The 20309-nt window shown below is 42.4% G+C and overlaps 1 protein-coding gene across 1 annotated transcript; it reads left to right on the top strand.

The window, feature by feature from the left end:
• The first annotated feature begins 424 nt into the window (after window positions 1-424).
• cckbrb (cholecystokinin B receptor b) lies at window positions 425-20165 on the top strand. The gene is made up of 5 exons (XM_069663530.1): window positions 425-575; window positions 11395-11646; window positions 16194-16455; window positions 17813-17940; window positions 19468-20165. Exons 1-5 carry the CDS (start codon window positions 425-427, stop codon window positions 20007-20009), a joined length of 1335 nt encoding a protein of 444 aa, XP_069519631.1. The 3' UTR covers window positions 20010-20165.
• Window positions 20166-20309: the final 144 nt, after the last annotated feature.

Below are 20309 nucleotides of genomic sequence, written 5' to 3'. Positions count from 1 at the left end.
ACAAACTGAATTATGTACGTGTTTTGGCTGTCCAATCCTAACACACACACACACACACACACACACACACCCTATATGACATTAGTCTTTCACTTCCCTCTGCGCTCAGTCGTTCCATCCACGCGCTTCACTTGACAGAGCGCAGCAGTGCGCCGCGCTCCTCCTCTCTCCTCGTGCGCTCTCATCCCTGATTAACGCGTGGGATGCCAAGTAGGACACATCCACAGTTAAAGCGGGAAATAAACGAGAAGGAAGAAAACTCAGTGTTTTTTCCCCCTGATGGTTAAGAAGTTGGGAAGCGATAACTTCCGTCTTAAGCGCGCACGAGCATGGGTGGATGTTACTACTTTAGATGCTCGGACGACAATTACAATTAGATCCGAATCGAACTTTTTGTACGCTTAACAACACTTAGATCAAAGGCATGGATCTTTGCGCGCGAAATGAGACGTCTGCGTCCCCAGAGTGCGTCGGGGCGCTGCAGGCTGGAGCCGGTAACGGGAGCCTGGAGGCATCAAACATCTCCTGCTGCAACGTTTCGTCCATCCTCATTCCTCCGCACGCGAGGCAGAAAGGTGAGCGGAGACCACAGATAACTCATCAGCTATCACATGGAGGTTAATTAAGAGGTGAAGCTATGACCTCGATGAGTATTAAATTGTCTTTTTGTCTGCCTTTTTTATTGTGAGGCACTGAGAGGAAAAGGTGATGGTCACAGAGAGGCAAAGAGGCATTGAATTTCCTTTAAAATACTTTCTCTTATCTCTGGGTTTTTAATTAAAGTTAAGTCAAACTCTTATTTTAGACTCATACAGTTACTCAAACAGCCTCTCTAAAACCTCGGGGACAATAGAGAAGAATTGGCTTTATCAATTCACTGGGAGCAGGATGTTTTTTATTAGGCGTGGGATTCTCAGGAAACCTCACGAGACCGTGGCCCATGATAACAATGATATCATGATGCATGTCGATATCTAATTAACTTTTTCTTTGCTCAATTCATTTCCCTTCACGTTACCCTCATTCATGTCATAAGTGCCGCCGCGAGGAGTCATGACAATCGCAGGAAAATCTGTTCAGAGCGCCATTTATCTGTAAATTAAAATATCGATATCTGACACCAGCTTAACGATTATGTACTGCAGGGGTCAGGACAACAATATATTGCTGTATCAATATTTTATCCCACTCCTAGTTTTTATGTTCTATCTTGCTTCATTTTAAGCGAGACACAGTGTATCAGGGAGCAGAGAGAGAGAGAGAGAGTGCGTGTGTCGCTGTCAGTCAGTCACCGGCCACACAGGGGATTTATTCATAAAAAAGGTCAGATGGCTCCTGTGCCACATGTTCATGCTGCTGCTTCCTGCTGTTTTTAAATTTAATATCCATTTCTATTTTTTACCTTCCGCACGCGCTCTCTCCAAATTGACTCTATAGGCGTGCCTGCATGTCATTATCAGTGACTCAGATTGGCAAATTAGTGATCTTGTGCTACTATGTCAATAAAACTGACTTAACTCGAGCCAGCGAAAAAGAAAGAACATTAAAGTGCGTCATCAGTCTTGCAATTTCCACTCAATCCCATCTCCGCCTGCTACTATACCAATCAACACTTGCTATTTTCATCCCCATCTCCATCTCCATCTCCTTCCCTCTGAGGCTGTTCGTCAATGTTTCCGTGTGTTGATGAGGTGCGTGTGTGTGTCTGTGTGGGTGGGATACATGTGTGTATAAACACTGCAGAGATTGAGCACCTTTATTAAGCCGTGTCGACAGCTCAACATTAGAAGCGAGAAATGTTAGGGTTTAACTGTTGATACACAGTTGAGGGTTTTAACTGTCCTCCAAGGAGGAGGAATTTCAAACAAACAGGCATGTGTTTTTTACAGATCCACTTCTCTCTCTCTCACACTCCTCTTCCAAAGACAAGAAATGAGGATTTCTGACCCCGTACAGCTGCTGTCACCGTCATTACTCACGTCAATCAGGAGTTTGATTACTTCTCTATCACGTTTGCACCACGGCCCTCCCGTCTTCTCTCCCCGTCAGTCACTGATATTGGTGTATACGGAGCAGATTAAGTTGTGTCACCATCAGATTCTGGCTTTATTGCTCACATTTATCTGCAGATAAGGGATGTCAAAGCATGTGCCATGGACGACTTCCAGTGTAGCCTGTCGCAAATTAATTCTTCCTCTTTGGATGACATTTTTTCTAATCAGTGAAATCAGCTGGGGGTCGCTTAAATCGACTAGAACACAAAACGTAAAAAACACTCTTAACAATGACACTCATTGACATGGTTATAAATCATTCATCCATTATCTTTATCGCTCAACCTGCAGGGTTGCAGGGTTTGAGGCTGGAGCCGATCCCAGCTGTCATTGGGCGAGAGGCGGGGTACGCCCTGGACTGATCGCCAGTCAATCACAGGACTGACACACAGAGATAGACAACCTTTCATGCTCACACTCACACCTACAGGCAATTTAGAGCCACCAATTAACCTAACGAGCATGACTTAAGACTGTGGGAGGAAGCCGGAGTACCTGGAGAGAAGCCAGGCATGCACAGAACATGCAAATCCCACACAGGCCCCCTAGTTATTAATCAAACTATGACAATTGATTTTTAAAGCTTTTTTTGTTGTATTTGATGAAAATCGATCGACATACCAACAACAATCAATACATAAAATGCTGGAGAAAAAAACTAAGCATACCTGCCTCTCTGCCTGTCTGCCTGTCTGCCTGCCTACCTGCAGGCACTCTCCCTGTGCATTCATTACGCATGAGCAGAGTCTACCACAAGCTTAAGCAAGTTGCACAAGAACGGCAGAGAAAGGTAGTTGGATACGGTTAAGAACGCTCTGCTCGTATCTCCATCGCTCTTTAAGGAGTCATCCTGCACCAGGAGTGAGGCGGAGCACTTTTATGTGTTAAAGGGGAGCGGCTTTGAAATATCTCCCTGTGGTTACTGTCAAAACGGTTTAGCTGGTTTCCCCAGCTGGTTTCATTGGGTTCTAAATTGACTTAGTTAGGTTTTGAGTAAGCAAGATGGTTTCGGTTGAAATGACAACTATGTTAGAGTAAGTTAAACTTTATTGTCGTGATAACAGTAATAATCAAGTGGTTTAGGAACAGTTGTGGCCATGCTGTCATCATGAAACAGGAAAGTAACACCTGTCGCTAGTGGATTTTGTTAACCCATCCACCCAACCTGACTTCCTCCCTGTTCAGTCTTTGCTGCTCTTTAATGGTGTCACATGACTTCCACCTTTGCTCCCAACAAACCGGAGCAATAATTACCACAACCACTAGATGGCTTTATTTACTGGCTGTGAACCGGTTTGTCTCACACTGGTGCTCTGTGCAGGCCCTCATACAGCCTCTGCCTGAAACGACTCAGCTCTGTGTCATTAGCCGCTTTCCCACTGTTCAAAAAACACCCACTGAGAGCCGGCTTTTTTGCTTAGTGGGAAAGGCTACAATCGGCATTCAGACCCGGGTCAAAAGACTCTGCAGTGGACCTGGGTAATAATTCCCTCGGCTCCGATCGGCATTGTTGGGAACACAAAACCCAGGTTGACACCCTAATCTCCGCCCCCTTTCCGGCGTGATGCTATGCTTCGTTGGTAACTTCTGCGACTTCTGCGAAATTTGTCGGTGCCGAGTTTGTGACAGACTGAGTCATAGATACAATAAAGACCTAACCACTGTAACATCTTCACTGTTGACTAACCCTGTCTCGGGCGCGTTTGTGACGTCAGACGGTGACGCACCAGAAAAGCGACTGAAAGGAGTATACTTCACTGGCAATGGGAACAGAGACAATCGGCATCTATTAGCGGGTCTTCCTGGGTCTGAAAAACCTGCGTCAACATGCTAAATTTAGATGGGATAGGGGTATTTAAGAAACCCCGCCCCTACAAGCCCACTTTCTTCTGATTGGCCAGCTCTCCGAAGCCTGCTGACGTCACAAAGTGCAGCGTGTAGAAAAAACTGTGCGAAACCTGGCGTTGACAGCAGCCTGCAGACTGAGCTGAGAAGCCTGGGGATTACTCCTACATACTTTCACCTACAGATTTGAAACTTTACCCACATTTAGTCTGGACATCAAACATTGTAACATTATATATATGTCTTAGAATGTGAAACAGCATAATACCACCTCTTTAATAATGTGCTGTATGAGCCATTACCACATCTTCTGTGGCTCTTGAGGAGCATTCAGAATTGGACTAAATGACCTTAAAGATGACGGCTAAGGCTCTGAGACTGTTTATTAAAGGGGAACTGGTGACTGGTGGTTTAAGAGACAAGACTACCTTCTTGTCTGGTGAACGTCAAACATGTCCTTTAAAATCTGTCTGGAGACGATTTTTATGTAGGTGCAGCACTAGATCCTTTCACAACTGTTTATTTATGGTGTATATATGTTTCAGTTTAAGTCCTCCATGTTTTACAAGATTTTAACCATCCCGCCCCCGTCACAGCCTATAAACAGTACCAACACATCTCAAAAGCACCGCTGGGAGGAGAAGCACAATTATCTTTCTAAATGGTTTCACATTTGATGCAGCTTGGTGTTTTGATTTGGAACGAAGACCTGCAGGCTTCGTGGCACATGGTTTGACACCCCTGCATGGACTTGATTTCAGTTTAAGTGTCCATAAAGGAATCCTGTCACACCTTGTTTACAGCAGAAGGCGCAGGTGAACGACTTTATTTACAGACTTCATAAAAATGTGGGAGAAAACTGGCTGATTGCGGGCACCGTTCATCACACAACCGTAGGAGGTCATTACTTCGGAGATGATGATGACGGCAGCAATAGGGAAGTTTATCAGTCACTGCCAGGGCGAAAAGAAAAAATCTAATCGCTGAACTAAAAGCAGGTTTATTCCTGACAGATGCTTTTCATTTCCCGCCACTTCCCTCAGCGCTCCACCTCCCCCTGTTCATCTCCCTGCCTGTCGAGCGCTGAGGTGTTTAATACATTCCCACAATACAGCGTTATTTTGTAGCCGGACTGCGGCGACCGGGGGCTCTGCTGCTCGTGCGTTATAGTGGCTTTCTCCATTAACTGCTGTGGGGGGCAGCTTGCTTAAGATGACATTTACAATGCTGCATAAGCCGCTAGCTGTGACATTTACCGATACCTCAGTTTTACAGGAGCAGAGGCTTTTCCCCGATAGGTGAAGCGACACCAAAGTGACACTCATTGCATATGTATTAGACAGAGAGGACTTCACTGCCAATATAATGTCTGCTGTAGTGATTGAGAGGAAACCGATGAAAACCTTAAATATTCATGGATGAAATATGAACCTTATTATTAATTCATTCACTGCATGCCTAATAATAACCTCTCTTTTGAATTACTCTGATGTAATTGTTAGCAGGGCATCTGTTCACCAGCCTCTCTCATCCAACACTTAAATTGCCGGTAATATAACAATAATGATGCTTCAAATTGATGTTACACAGAAGGTGGGAAAGTTTTAATGGAGTTTGTGTTTGCCGACTTGAACTAAATTGAGTAAAATGTGCAACATGCACACACTCAGCGGTGTCCAATAAAGCAGACATCCTGTATGTGTGATGTAACCACAAAGCGACACATTAAAGAGAAAGTACATGCAGGTAGAACACTCAGGATTCAACCACATGAAGAATTAACTGCATGAAGAAAAACAACTGAAATTGCAGTCTTCTGCCCACTTTCTCACACTGCTTTTAGTCAGTAAACAGAGCAGACTGTGTCGAACCAATGGGCAGCCACTGCATACACACACTCATAAAACTATCTCCCCACACCTCCAGTGCTACAGGCTTCCCTTCTGTCATTTGGCTCTTTAAACTGAAAATACTACTCCAAATAATTGCTGGAGCAAATTAAACAAGGCAGAATGGTTGGTTTCTGCAATGATTTGATTTTACCGCTAAAGAATTGTAGAGTATCTTCTGCGTTTGATTCATCTCTTGAGGGTATTTTCCCCAAACAGAAGAACCCCATGATGCTTGTTCAGCTGTCATTAATCCTCCAGTTTTATTACAGTGTGGTTTGGAGGTGTGGGCTGGCAGAAACAGCAGCGGGGATGTGGGCAAAGACTGAAATGATGGGGCAGAAATAACTAGAATTATCGCCTCGCGGTTGTATGCCTCCGCCAACCAGTCAAGTTGCAGTTTACATCCACGTCTCTCCAGACTCATACAGTGGAGACTTTGAAGGAATTTAATAAAAGGTTTTAAGTATATTTCTTGGTGAAACGTGGAAGCTTCACACACATCTTCAACCCGGCAGCACAGAAGATCGATACAATCACCACAGTTTCAAGGTGGGCACCAAAGATTAGTGTCACTAATTCAGTAGCTGACCTTCTGTTCCTGAGTTATGATTGAATAATGGCCAGAAAAGTGTTTTTGCAGAACATTATGTTACAGTGAATTTGACCTTTGACCTTCTGGGTATAAAATGTCATCACTTTATCATCTTATCCTATTTTATCATTTGTCTTACAGTAATTAGCGTATGAATTCTTAGAAAAAACGTGTTATGTGCAGTCACGGTGACCTTGACCTTGACCTTTGACCACAAAATTCTAATCAGTTCTTCCTTGAGTCGAAGTGGACGTTTGTGACAAATTTGAAGAAATTCCTTCAAGGCGTTCCCGAAATATCACATTCACAAGAATGGGATGGACGTGAGGTCACAGTGACCTTGACCTTTGACCACCAAAATGTAATCATATCATCTTTGAGTCCAAGAGGACGTTTGTGCCAACTTGTATCATAATTAGCGAAGGAATTCTTGAGTTATAACCAACAACATGTTTTGTGAGGTCACAGTGACCTTTGACCTTTGACCAATAAAATCTAATCAGTTCATCCGTGAGTCCAAGTGAACAGGTGGGGAAAATTTGAAGAAATTCCCTCCAGGCATTCCTAAGATATCGCATTCACAAGAATAGAATGGACATGAGGTGACCTTTGACCTTTGACCAATAAAATCGAATCAGTTCATCCTTGAGTTTAAGTGGACAATTGTGCCAAATTTGAAGAAATTCCCTCCAGGCGTTTCTGTGATATTATGTTCACAAGAATGGGACAGACGGACCAATATAACGTACGTATGGACGGACCGATGGACAACCTGAAAACATAATGCCTCCTGCTACGGCTATCACCGCACGGAGGCTTAAAAAGGAGCTGCGTGGGTTGGCCCTAAACCACCAGAAGAAAAGCAACTGATATCATAAACCTTATCATAGTTGAAAAGTCAGTACGAGTCCCATTTTCTGACAGAGAAACATACAGACAAAATAATCCATTTTAATCATTTCTTGTGAGCGTGTTGCGGTCTGCCTTCCTGATTTTGCTGTGTTCAGGAAATATCTAGGGATGAAGCCTGCGCGGTGATGTGAGGCCCCACGTCGATAGTGTGCAAAATGGGATTAAGAAAAAACGATCAGCCCTGACAAAATGTTGCAAAACTGCGGCGTCTTACACTGCAGAAAAACTCTTTGCAGCATATTGGTCGTTAAGTGCAGGTGAAGCACTGGTGAGAAAATTGATTAATACATATGACTCTGCTCTGCTATTGGAAAGTCTGGCCTGAAGGTAGCAGTGATTATGCCTAGCGTGTTATCAGCGAGTCCCGCACAGCCTGCGAAGCGCACCGGAGAGCTAATTGGCTTCGATTAGGCAGAAGCCAGAATAACATATTTCATTAGGTGAGAAAGAGAGAGAGACAGTAATAAAGGAGAGTGATGGTCCCTCAGTCTTTCCAATCATCTGTCCGCACATTTTCATCATGCTCATGCAGATGTACGCGCACCCACGCGCATGCACTAAATTAAACACTTTGAGCTGATGCCATTTGCAAGGCTGTTCTTGTGAAGAAGACCTGATGTTCTGTCAGAAGCGGCCATATTAGAGGTTCCGGCTTTTTTATGTGCATAGATGTGTGAGACAGATGGTGAGGCCTCATGGTAATAGATGGAAGACTGTGTGTGTGTGTGTGTGTGTGTGTGTGTGTGTGCATCTGAGAGAGAAAGAGAGACTGACTTTTGCTGACCAAGCTGAGCCTGAATCCATCGCTAAGCCTGCAAATTATACAAAAACATTTCAGAGTGGAGGTAAGAGCATTAAATCTATTAAGTGACATGTTATCCTCCTACTGTCATATATGAACCACGCATCTGCCTGTATGGATTAAAAGAAGCCAAATCCTATCTTTGATGTTTCTCTTTATCTTCGTGCATGCATCAGTGTCCAGACTCTTACAGCTTGACCTTTCATATATTTATAGTCCAGGTGGATTACAAGTAATCAATAAGAGTTAATGAGTACTTTAAGCAGATGTGATGCAGGCCAGGAGAAATAAAGATATTATACATTCATTAAGGAACAAAAGCCTTGAGGGTGCTGACCAGTTACAAAACATGAATCAATAATACTGTAAATGCCCTGGATTGCTACAGAATAAAAGTTTCAGATGGCCTGTTGAAAAGCTTTAGTAGCTCAACATGCAAAGCAGTTCCCCCCCCCCAGATATTTTCACATGATAAAAAACGTCATCAGATATGAGTCACGTATGTGGCTGGCTTTCCTGTTATAGCCTACATGATGATTTTCCACTTTTAATTGAGAGCAGAAGGTGGTAAATTGACGGAGAAATAAAGAAGAATTCAAAAAGCAAAGGAGGCGGAAAGATCAACGAGAGGAGCCTGAGAGATGGAAATATATAACGGGAGTACAGTAAATGAAAGAGAAAAAAGATTTGGTTGCAGGGAACAGACCATAACTAGATGTAAGGAGGATTTTATTCTATTCACTTGGGGAATTCTGTGTTTTTTCAGGGGATTAAGGCTTGAGTGTGTTTGGTTGCACATGCCTCTACTACTGTGTCAATGAAGTTGGGCGTATGAGTGTTGCTGTGATTTGTGTCCTGTGGATGTGGTGCACATGGCTGCCTTTAATCCCCTGGATGCAGACACAGTGGGTTACCTGTTAAAAAGTGTTGTGTCTAAGCAGGGGGTGAGGCAGAGATAACAGAGAAAGGAGATAACATGGACTTTACAGGATATGATCCAGTGAAGCTGCTAATGGCTGAGAGACAGGCAAGCTGTGGGCTGCAGGTTACAGTGCTCTCTCAGTCTTTTGCATTGAAGAGATTGGGCTCAGCTTTAAGGGTACAAAATTAATGTTAAAAAAAACCTGGCAGGGGGAACCTGTGCAAAGGACTGAAAACACCGATCTAATCAACCGAAGTAATTTACCATATTTACGTAGCGGCCATTTTCCTCTGACTTCATGCTTGGGGTAAGACGCTCTAACGTAAGATGTATAGATTCAGGGTTTCTGACAATGGTTATCTATTCACATCCTCTAGATTGATCAGCAACTGAAAAGACTCTAAACAGGGAAAATCCAGACGAGAATCTGGTCATGTTTCAAGATAAAACAACATATTGGATAACCCATTAGCTTAGCTTAACGTTAGCATCCAACCACCAACTACATAACATTACCGCTAGCTAAGAAGTCGTTGAAAGCTATTATAACTGTTTCATATTTTTACACGTTAAAAGAGGAAAGGCATTTATTTTTAGTGAACATAATGTTAGCTTGGAACAAATAAGTAGTTAACATACTTATTATCCAATGTAATGTTAGCTAACGACCTTGTTACTACTTGTTCTACTTAATGCTTGAATGCTAGCATTAGCAGTTGTCTAAAGGTAGCTAGCTCATGGTAACTATCAAATGTGTTGTTTTACTTTATAAAATGGCCACATTTCCCTCCAGATTTTCGATGTCAACTGTCTGTTCAGTTGGTCATTAATTAAGTAGTGATAAAATGATGATTTCAGGTACCTATTTGACTTAGGCTACAACCTGGAATACAGTAGGCTAGTACAACATTATAACAGCATTTGAGCTTCCAACCCTGAGTGTGTTTTCAGAGGGAAAGGATGCTGTGTGAATATGCTGACTTGGCTGATGTGTCTGTCTTTGAACTAGTTAAAGCCAGTAGTGAAAGAAGCACTCTTCAGGAAATATAGCAATACCGCTGAGTAAAAACACTAAATCCTACATTCGATATTTCACTAAGTAAGCAAATATTGGGAACAATTTCACTTTGAGAGAGAGGTTTGTTTAACTCTAAGCATCATCATATTGGAATATTACTACTGCTGCTTTAACATGTAAACAGCATTTTAATGGCACAGGTGGAGAACAGTGTAACTACATTACTGTTTTGAGTGTGATCTTAAGAACAGTATAATAAATATACTAGTAGCTAACTCCTGCTGTCAGATAAATAAAGTGGATGAAAAAAAGTTCCCTCTGAAATGTAATGGAGTATAAATATAAAGTACCATGGCATTAAAACACTCAAAAAGTATCTCATAAATGTGTTTAAGTTGAGTATTTCATTAAATGTACTAACTACCACACCTTGCTAGAAGCTAATGGCTAATGAAATTACCTTTAATCAGCTGAATGTATTTTTCAACAGAGAGTGTGGCCACATACAAAATGTAAATTTCAGATATATTAAGTAATTTACTTATAAGTAACATCATTATGTCCATCTACACGTCTGTATTTCCTGTTGTTTCTTTGGCAGGGACTAGCTAGCCTGTTTAGCTAGCTTTAGCATAGCAGAGTTGTCCCATGATGTAAAGTCAAAATTGTTCTTCTGATTCATTGATTAAAAGGAGCTAAGCTACAAAAAATCAAGGCAGTGTTACTAGATGGGACATATTTACACCAGAATTGGGCTTGTTTTTGTGTAATTAGGTGGAAATAAATTGGCTTTACGCAGCAGTGAGTTTATCAGGCCTGGCTCAACATGAAATGGCAGTGGGACAAATAAGGGACCGACATAACCGAGACTTGTATGGTCACCTTTCCACATGAGTTGGTACAAGGTTTGGGCTGCTTTGATTGGGCAGGTTTATGTGTTGATGTTAATTAGCAGTTAAATCTGGCAACATTTGTCACTGCAAAATGGCCAGGTAGGCTCATTCTGTGGTGGTTCGGTGAGGCCAAAGACCTGGCTGCATAAAAACGAGCAGGTGGGCGAATTTTAACAGTGTGAATCTACTTAAAAGTGTGTCTTATTTTGTAATGTCATTATGATACAACACCTGCGCAGCTTTACAAGCCAATGATGAAATTATGTTTTTAATAATGTTCATTACGAAGATTGTACACTCCGAAACAAATAGTTATTCACAGCACAAGCGGCTCGAGGCTGCTGGGATCAATAAAGACAGTGTGAACGTATTGATCATCATGTAAAACAGAACTAATGATTTGTCTCAGGGCCAACGTGTTCACTCTGTAATGAATCCTCCTTCTCTGTCTCTGCCTGTGCTAGATGGGGACCACACACTGAGGATCCTGCTCTACTCTCTCATCTTCTTCCTGAGTGTGGTTGGAAACCTGCTGATCATCGTGGTGCTGACGGTCAATAAGCGCATGCGCACCGTGACCAACACCTTTCTGCTCTCGCTGGCTGTCAGCGACCTGATGATGGCCGTCTTCTGCATGCCCTTCACCCTCATCCCCAGCATCCTCAAGGACTTCATCTTTGGAGCTACCATGTGCAAAATAGTGTCCTACCTCATGGGTGAGAGAAGGGGGAGCGGGGAGGAGCGGGGAGAATGGAGGAAAAGATGTTGAAATTTTGGGGTGAAAAACTGGTGGTTAGAATAAAGATGATTTGGATCTTACAACAACCAATCCACTTAGTGCACTTCCTCTCTCTCCCGCAATATACGTCACCAACAGCAACATTCACCTGGGCACATTTACCTTGATATTCCAAATGAAGGCAAAGGTATTCATAGAGGTAAAATTCAAGTCTTTTCATGTTGAGAGTTGCAGCTCAGAAAAAGGAAAACAAGGTGGTTCTGTAACAGTTGGCATGCAAGACTAGCTCTCAAAAGTCTCTTATTATGACCTTTTATGCATTCATTTCTAGAGAGGACAGTGGATAGTGTTGGAAACAGGGGAACAGAGAACGGGGGTTGACAAGTGGCAGGGAGCCGTGGGTGGGAGTCAAGCCCGGGGCCGCTGCATCGAGAGCTGGCCTCTGAACACGGGCCGCCAATTTAACCGCTGGGCTAAACCGACGACCACAAAGTTGTCGTTTAAATTAAGAAACATTGTGTTTTTTATTCATGGCACCATTCAAATGTAATTCAACAAGTGATTTCTCTCTTGCTACAGACTACTGTCTGTGGTGGTCCTCTAGAAGGGGAGGGACATGCCCCTCGGTATATAAACTCAAGGAAAGTGTAATAACAGTGAACTGGGACAAAAAAAGGGAGGGATTTTGGAAAAAGCTTTGACCTCATCTGAAAGCTAAACCCTAAAAGCTACAGGGTTTCTCTAATTCTTGGTCATATGTGTTTTGAATTTGAATAACTGAAGTCAGAGTATTATCATAAAATCACTTAGAGCCCTGCTGCGTCCTCAAACACGGTATTAGCTTTAATGAATGTGTAGTGATGAAGGGTAATTCTCATCTCTACATTTAATGATGTACACACATCCTTTCATAAATTCATGATTTTACTACAAACTAGCATAAATCATTACATGTGCATTTCATTGTAATGATAAAATGATTTATGAGGCAGCTAATTCAGCGATGAACTGAGAGTGTTGACCCAGTCTCATCTAATATGCAATATCGGGTCCCATCGGCTATAGTCTGAGACGATACAGCCTCTGGGGACACCGGTGAACGTGCCGGGTGGTAAGCGTTAATCAACTTCCCGTCAAGACTTCCTTTTCCACGTGCTGCTATGTTACAGAAAGAGAACACGTTTGCTTGTGATTTTCTTGTTATTAATGGGTCTTCAAGCTTTGTCAGGTCTGTCCTCAAGAGGAGAAGAAAGCTTTTAAAATGCTCGTTTGTTGAACGGAGGTCAGATTGATCTGATGCATTCAAGGAAGTCGGAAAATCTGAACGCTGAACGGCTTTTGTGAAACGGCGTCAAGGGAATTCATCTCAAGTAAAATTTTAGATCTAGAACAGGTTGTTAGCTGAACTGACATGCAGGTGTCTGTTTATAGAGATCAATAAGAAGCTAAATCGATGTCAGATGACCGCTGATAGGAGCTGGGATGTCATTACGACGGATTACATTCCGCCTGCTTTTGCTCTCCTCACAGACTGTTTTTCCTGCATACGCTGCAGCCTGCTGATACGTGATTGGTCAATATTACTTGGAATACAAGCGTAGCTCAAACAGAACACTTGCCAATCCACGTCCCTGCCTACAGATTCTACATTTCTATGTAGAATCTGTAAATAGAGATAATCTAATATGCAGCCTTAATTTATTTGCTACAGTGAATACAATTCCTACAGGGGAACACTGGCTTCTCTACCTACCTCTGAATGTGGTTTCCTTTACTTTATTGGCAAACAGAGCCTCCGTGGAGAATAAATCCAACTGATTCAGGGCAAACTTGGGAAAGGCCAATGTTATAATCCTTCTTCATAGAGAACTGCGATAAAATATTTTCTGGAAGATGTGAGCAAATCATCTCTTTCTCTAACCTTTGCTTCACAGCATAAGTTTCTTCAGTGGTCAATTGCATTGAAATGGCCTTTATATCTAACTGAATTTAAGGCAGGTCAGCCATTTTTCAAAGCTTTGGAGAGGAAACGTACAGCGGAAGGTCAACCACTTCTGTAGGAGGTTAGGAGTACGTCTAATCCTGGGAATTTAAGTCAAAATATGGATGAACATGCTTGGAATAAAATTCAGTGTGAGATGTAAGTTCAGGGACAATGAAAAGCTCTGCGTAAAAACCTGACAAAACTTTTTGTCTGTTCAGGGTTTAAATAGAAACAAAAGTCATTTCAGTCACACTTTATGTCTTATCCCATAATGCCGTGAGAAGGGGGCTAAAGCTGCGTCCGGTGAGACTTAGCAGCCCATACCGCTGAAATTAAACTCCAATCAGATGCAGATCCTGTATTGATTTATTTTACTAGTGAGCCTGAAATGCACCACACGTTCAAACAAGCAGCAATCAGGAAGTTAACAAGTCCTCTGGCCTCCTGTCTACCACTTTACAACAGGTATAGATTACCATTAAAAGGTATCACATCCACACACCATTTTCATTACCTCCCCTGTTAGTAGGTTAGTTGATCTGGACACTCAGTGGGACCATTTGTGCCTCAATTCAATTTGAGTCAGTAAGGTATCTCCTAGTTCATCATCAAAGGGATGTTCATGCCTCTATAGGTAATGAGTTCTCCTCCTTTGAACTACATCTGCAAAGTGATTCATCTTCAGTATCTACAGTATCTGTGTGATGAAGGGTTGCTATCTGGTTTCTTGCGTTTCATGCTAGCATTTGGCTAGCGTAAGCTTTCACTGACGTTACTTTAAGGAATAGTTGAACATTTCAGAAAAATATTTATTCATGTTTCTTGTCACATGAGAAGATTGATACCACGGTCAGATGTCTGTTTGTCAGTATGAGGCTACGCAAGCTAGATTAGCCTAGCACAAACACCGGGAACAAGCTAACAAAAAAACAAGCTAGCCTGGCTCTCTCAAAGGTAACAAAATCTGCCTACTACAATTGATTTCAGTCTGTGACTCTTACAAAAGAAGAAAATAAGAAGAAAGAATTGACTATTTATTGAAAATGGTTTTACTATTAGTTTTGACAGGAGGGTGTTGCGGTTTGAGGGAGCCGTCAGTGAACACAAGCAGCTAGCAGCTTCCTGCCTGTTTCCAGTCTCAGTGCTAGGCTAAGCTAACCTGCTGCTGGCTGTAGCTTCCCAGCTAAAGCAAATTAACACTTCGAAACATCTTAATTACGTAAGTATTGGGATAGAATCCCAACATAAAAAGGGCTACTCTGTTTTAATTCCTCCATTCAAAATGTTACTTAAGTACAAGTACACAAGCTTTATTAGCCTAATTAATGAGTATAAAGTGAAAGTAAAGTAGGTTATATCATTTGGATATTTTTAAGTGATGCAAAACTTTATAAACATAGTTTTGTAGCTTGTAAGTATGGGGCTTGTTTTAATTACTTAAATGATGCATCATTAGTCAAGTAGTGCAGAAAGTACAATATTTATGCATAGAATGAAGTTGAGTGCGTGCATGAAATGAAAAGTAAAGTACAAAATTGTTCCTAATACTTGAGTCAATGCCATAAGTCGCTCTCAGCACCGACTTGTGCAGCACACAAGGAAAACAAGAAGAGGGAATTGGGAGAGCAAAAATCTCATTAAGTTGCCGGGGAATAAATTAAAGGGTTAAAAATAAACTACGATCTCTGGAAGTAATAGAGGTAATGGAATATTTTCATGCCCTCCTGCACATTCGGAAATGAAATGCTACACAGGAGGACTGAAAGCAAATATGAAAATGAAGAGCGGATGAGATTGTGCTTAAAGAATGAGAAGTAAATAAAAAAAGAGAAGCAATAATGTGTAAGAGAGAGAACCATGACAAAATGACGATGCTAAAGTCAAACACAATTAACAACAGCAGGAACATTGAGCCGCCTCTGATTGAGAAGCCGTCTTAGAAATGGATAGAAAAGGTGGATTAAATAAAGCACATGGCCTTTCAAAGAAGGAGAGGCGTCATCAGGCTGCACTGAGGAGCAGAGGACAGACCCAGGGGACAGACTGATGGCTGATTGTTCTTTGCTTCAGCTGAATCTACTCTAAAGCTGCTCTCGTAGGTACAGAAAACATCCCTGGGCCCTCACTCTCTCTGTCTCACACACACACACGCACACAGTGTGTGTTGTTGCAGAGGACATGAGAGAGGTAAAGAGTAATTTCCCGTGTCGCCCTGTCAGGAGGGAGACGGCAGATCACATCAGTGGTCTAGACCAACATGATTTCTTTTACCAAGACTGAGCCTCAGATAAGCATCCCCAACGCCCCGCTTTGCAATATATTCATTTGCAGCTCATCTCTTCAGAGCGCCACATATTGTCCTCCGCTACGATTGCAGATATTACCTGCACATATACAAACATGTTTGTCGCTTTTTAATACAAGTCCAAACTGTATTCTGAGCGCAGAGCGGTAATAACTTTTCATTCATCAAAAGAAAAGACATCAGAAGCATGGCTGTTTATTTACTTACTCTCTGAATCTGTTTTGTTTTCCTGCAGGTATATCTGTGAGCATCTCCACATTTAGCCTGGTTGCAATCGCGATAGAGCGCTACAGCGCCATCTGTAACCCCTTGAAGTCCCGGGTGTGGCAGACGCGTTCCCACGCCTATAGGGTGATCGCTGTAACATGGGTGCTGGCCTTCATCATCATGATCCCTTATCCAATCATCAGTCACCTGGAGTCCTTTCAGCGGCCGGACAACACAACGGCCCACCAGTGTCGCCACAAGTGGCCCATCGCGAAGGCCGAGCAGACCTGGTGAGTGTTTGGGGATTTCACTACACAAAACTACACACATGTATGAGTATATTTCACCGGACAGCTATGCTGGCTGTTTTACTTCTCTTTGAGGAGTAACTGAGCCCACAACAGCACATAAAATGCAATTTAACAGGGAACTAGCAGTCAGGTCATCCATCTTTCTTACTCTCACAATGCTTGCTGTCTGGACAATGTGCTGTTTTGTATCAAATAAACCTTAGATGAACTGACTCTGACCTGTATGTGTGTGTGCGTGTACTTCGAGAAGGCACCGAAGCATCTCATTTATTTCCATGTTTGGAGCCTGGAGCCTGTTTTTATACAGTCTGTCTAATGGGGGATTTTGCAGAAACATTTGGGCAGATGAAGAAACCAGACGGATGTTTCTGTGTGTCTTTGTTTAGGACTTACAAGGGAACAGGCTTTGGGGTTATTTCAGGTTGTACTGTGTATATCTGTGTATTTTTGCACAGTTGAAAAAGATATTTTGTTTGACTCTGCCTCGCTCTGACTTTAGGATTGCTTATTGGAGCTATTATCTATGTATGCTTACTAGACTCCATTCATGTCTTGGATGTATTTTCAATTTAATTTTGTTTCCCAGTGAAAGCATTTTTTTGTTTCTGAAAAATATGGGGGGGATCAATAAGCATTGATCTTTAAAACGAGTTGCATCAGTGTGGACGAAATGGATATTATTACAGTTTTGAATCCCATTGCACACCTTGGGCGGCAGTGGTTAGCGCTGTCCCTTCACAGCTACAAGTTTTACGGTTCGAAATCCCTGCTCAGACGTAGGGGGCCGTTCTGTCTGTGTGGAGTTTGTATGTTTTCCCCGTGCATTTGTGGTTTCCCGCCAGGTGCTTCCTCACACTGTCCAAAGACATGCTTGTTACGTTTATTGGTGCCCGTAGGTGTGAGTGTGAGCGTGAAAGGTTGTCTGTCTCTATGTGTCAGCCCTGTGGTTGATTGGCCATTGATCGGTCCAGGGTGTACCCCGCCTCTCGCCCAATGACAGCTGGCATCGCCTCCGGCCCCCACGTGACCCTGAACAGGATAAGCGGTATAGATGATGGATGGACGGATGGATTGTACAACTTTTGATTCGTGGAAAGAGCTTAAAAATCTTTGCCTTGGTTGTTTAAGGGTCTTTGAGGACTAGCTCAATGTATTTTTTTGCTGAATTATGTAATTACTTTTGTGGGACTTCAAATTGCACAGGTCTGTTGCTTGAGTGTAAAGGTAATGATGATACCGTACATTTAAACATGTCAGCCACATATGAGCTCTAATAGGGCCTAGAAACACCATTATCCTTATGCATGGTTTTTTACCTCTCTCATGTGTCTTTTAGGTACATTCTGCTGCTGCTTGTTCTGTTTGCGATCCCAGGAGTGGTGATGATTGTGGCCTACGGACTCATCTCCAGGGAACTCTATAGAGGCATCCAGTTCGAGATGGGCCACAAAAAAGACTCTACCGGTGAGGCCAAAAAAAACCCACATGGAAACTGTCTGTGTACACACTCTTGACTTGAAAAGAAATACAAGTGGAAAGACCTTTCTAATGTGTTCTAAAACAGAACCTTTTTAAAACAAACTTGTCAATCTTCTTTCTATTAATAGTGGTTCTGCACTTACCTCAACACACGGCATAAACACAGCAATGGAACAAAGAACACCAGTCTGGTTTATAGGCTTTTGATGACCTCAGACGAGTTAGGTGCGTCGTGTCTTTTTATAGCACAGCATTGACATTTGTGGCTCGTTATTCTGATTAAGTCGAAATACTATAAATATAAAAATGTTACTAACCAAGCAGTACACTGTGTTGTTTTTTATGGCAATTGAATTTCATTCTAAGTCAAATTGCATTTTCCTATATATGTCACCACACTATCCAGCACCTACCTGCCAGGCTCTAATAGCTTTTCAGAAGATTTATCAGAATGAAGAGGATTTTTTTCATCAGTGGCGACATTTTCATTAACTCTACAATCAATGTAATGCGTGCAGGTTAAGTGAAACATAACCTTTTGTGGACGTATGAGAGTGTGTCTGGGATGACAGCAGCATGTAGTGTGTTCCATTAGAGGATGGGATTGGCCGGCAGCTGCGGGCCTGAACGTCACCATCTGTTTGGTCTCAGGGAGAAAAAGGTTGTACTGATAAAAAAAAAAAGGCTTGGGGGAAACGTAAGAGGTGAAAAAAAGGGGGAAATGAGGGGGAGAAAGATGAAATAACTTCTCAAATAAGCTCTGAAATGTGTCCTGGTTTTGCAAATTGCTCAAACTGACTATACAGTACCTGCATCAGTTTTTGTTTGTAGAATACAGAAGAAGAAAACTGGACTATTTAATTATATCAATAAATAACACTTTCCCATGATAGATGATAATTGTGGCTCAGAAAGGATTGATAGTCACTCCTTTTTCCATTAAGGTGAGCTGCAGCTTTTTAGAAGAGCTGTGAGCTGTGCAAATGAGAGTGCGTGTTAGCACGGAGCTGCGGTGCTTTGGGTTAATGGTTAATTTTGTATGATTAAACGGTTCTGCCGGGTTCCTTAATGGGAATTTTAAGAGATAAAAAAAACAAAGGATCAAGTTTTAAAAGCATCAGAATTGTAAATATTGTCGGTTATTTTGGATAATTCACAATTTTCTGAAAAGTTTTGTTTGACAACTTTTTCAACTAAAGTTTTAATGCCATAATTCTCAGTATGTATAATAGGTAGACTTACAGAAGTAGTTGCACTATATGTTTGTTCAGACAGTATCAGTTGCGCCATGTCAAACTAAAAGCTGGGTACTTTGTTTTGTTTGTTAAATCACAAAACAAAAAACAGCATTGTATTAATAATGAAGGTATTCTGTAGGTCAGCCCTGAACATGTCTACAGAGTACAGTAGAAGCATCAAGTGTCACATAATTGAAAAAAAAATGCCCACATGTAAGTGGATCAAGTGTAAAATGCAATACTAAAGTATGTGTTTACTCTGCTCTCTCGACAGATGTGAAGAACGGTCTGACCTCCACCATGTCTACAGGCAGTGACGATGGAGACGGCTGCTACGTTAACGTCGTCCAGCGGCCGCACTCGATGGAGATGTCCAGCATGGCTGCGTCCACCAGGGCAGTCAAGGCGGAGAGGCCGCGCAGCAACACATCCGAGGCCAAGCTGGAGGCCAAGAAGCGCGTCATCCGCATGCTGGTGGTCATTGTAGTCCTCTTCTTTCTCTGCTGGATGCCTCTGTACTGTGCCAACACCTGGCGGGCTTTCGATGACCTCTCCGCCAAACACGCCCTCTCAGGGGCTCCCATCGCTTTCATCCACTTGTTGTGCTACACCTCCGCCTGCGTCAACCCAATCATTTACTGCTTCATGAACACGCGTTTCCGCAAAGCTCTGCTCGCCACGTTCTCGTGCTGCGCTGCACCGTGCCAGCGCCATCGACGTCGCGGGCTAAGGGACAACGAGGAAGACGTGATGACAACGGGAGCATCCATTTCCAAATTCAGCTACACAACAGTCAGCACCATGGGAACCTGCTGAGGAGAGACAGTCAATATGGCAACGCAGCAACCCACATCCTTTGTCTTTAGAGCAACTCAAAGGGACAGTATGGTGGAGTGAAAAACAGGCCGTATAGTGTAGCAGCATAGAAGCTTCAACCATAACTGTGAGTAACATTATGTAGGGATTATTTAATGGAACCCAGTCTTACAGTGTAAATACCTCCATCGCTATATTAAAAAAAGAAAAAAAAATACAGTTCTCTTGTCACACTGGACCAAGGCAAATTGTTCACTTAGATGCTTACTGCGGGGTGTGTGTGTATGTGTGTGTACGCAG

The sequence above is a fragment of the Semicossyphus pulcher genome, unplaced genomic scaffold (assembly GCF_022749685.1).
Source record: "Semicossyphus pulcher isolate SPU_LCO1_2020_fin unplaced genomic scaffold, fSemPul1.0.p SCAF_15, whole genome shotgun sequence".
NCBI lineage: Eukaryota > Metazoa > Chordata > Actinopteri > Labriformes > Labridae > Semicossyphus > Semicossyphus pulcher.
This window is presented reverse-complemented; position numbering and strand designations above follow the sequence as displayed.

Excerpts from the sequence above, each read along its gene's own strand:
- cckbrb (XM_069663530.1), top strand. The coding sequence starts at position 425 with ATGGATCTTTGCGCGCGAAATGAGACGTCTGCGTCCCCAGAGTGCGTC. Across the intron at positions 11,647-16,193 it reads AATAGTGTCCTACCTCATGG|GTATATCTGTGAGCATCTCC; the intron begins GTGAGAGAAGGG and ends GTTTTCCTGCAG. Across the intron at positions 16,456-17,812 it reads GCGAAGGCCGAGCAGACCTG|GTACATTCTGCTGCTGCTTG; the intron begins GTGAGTGTTTGG and ends TGTGTCTTTTAG.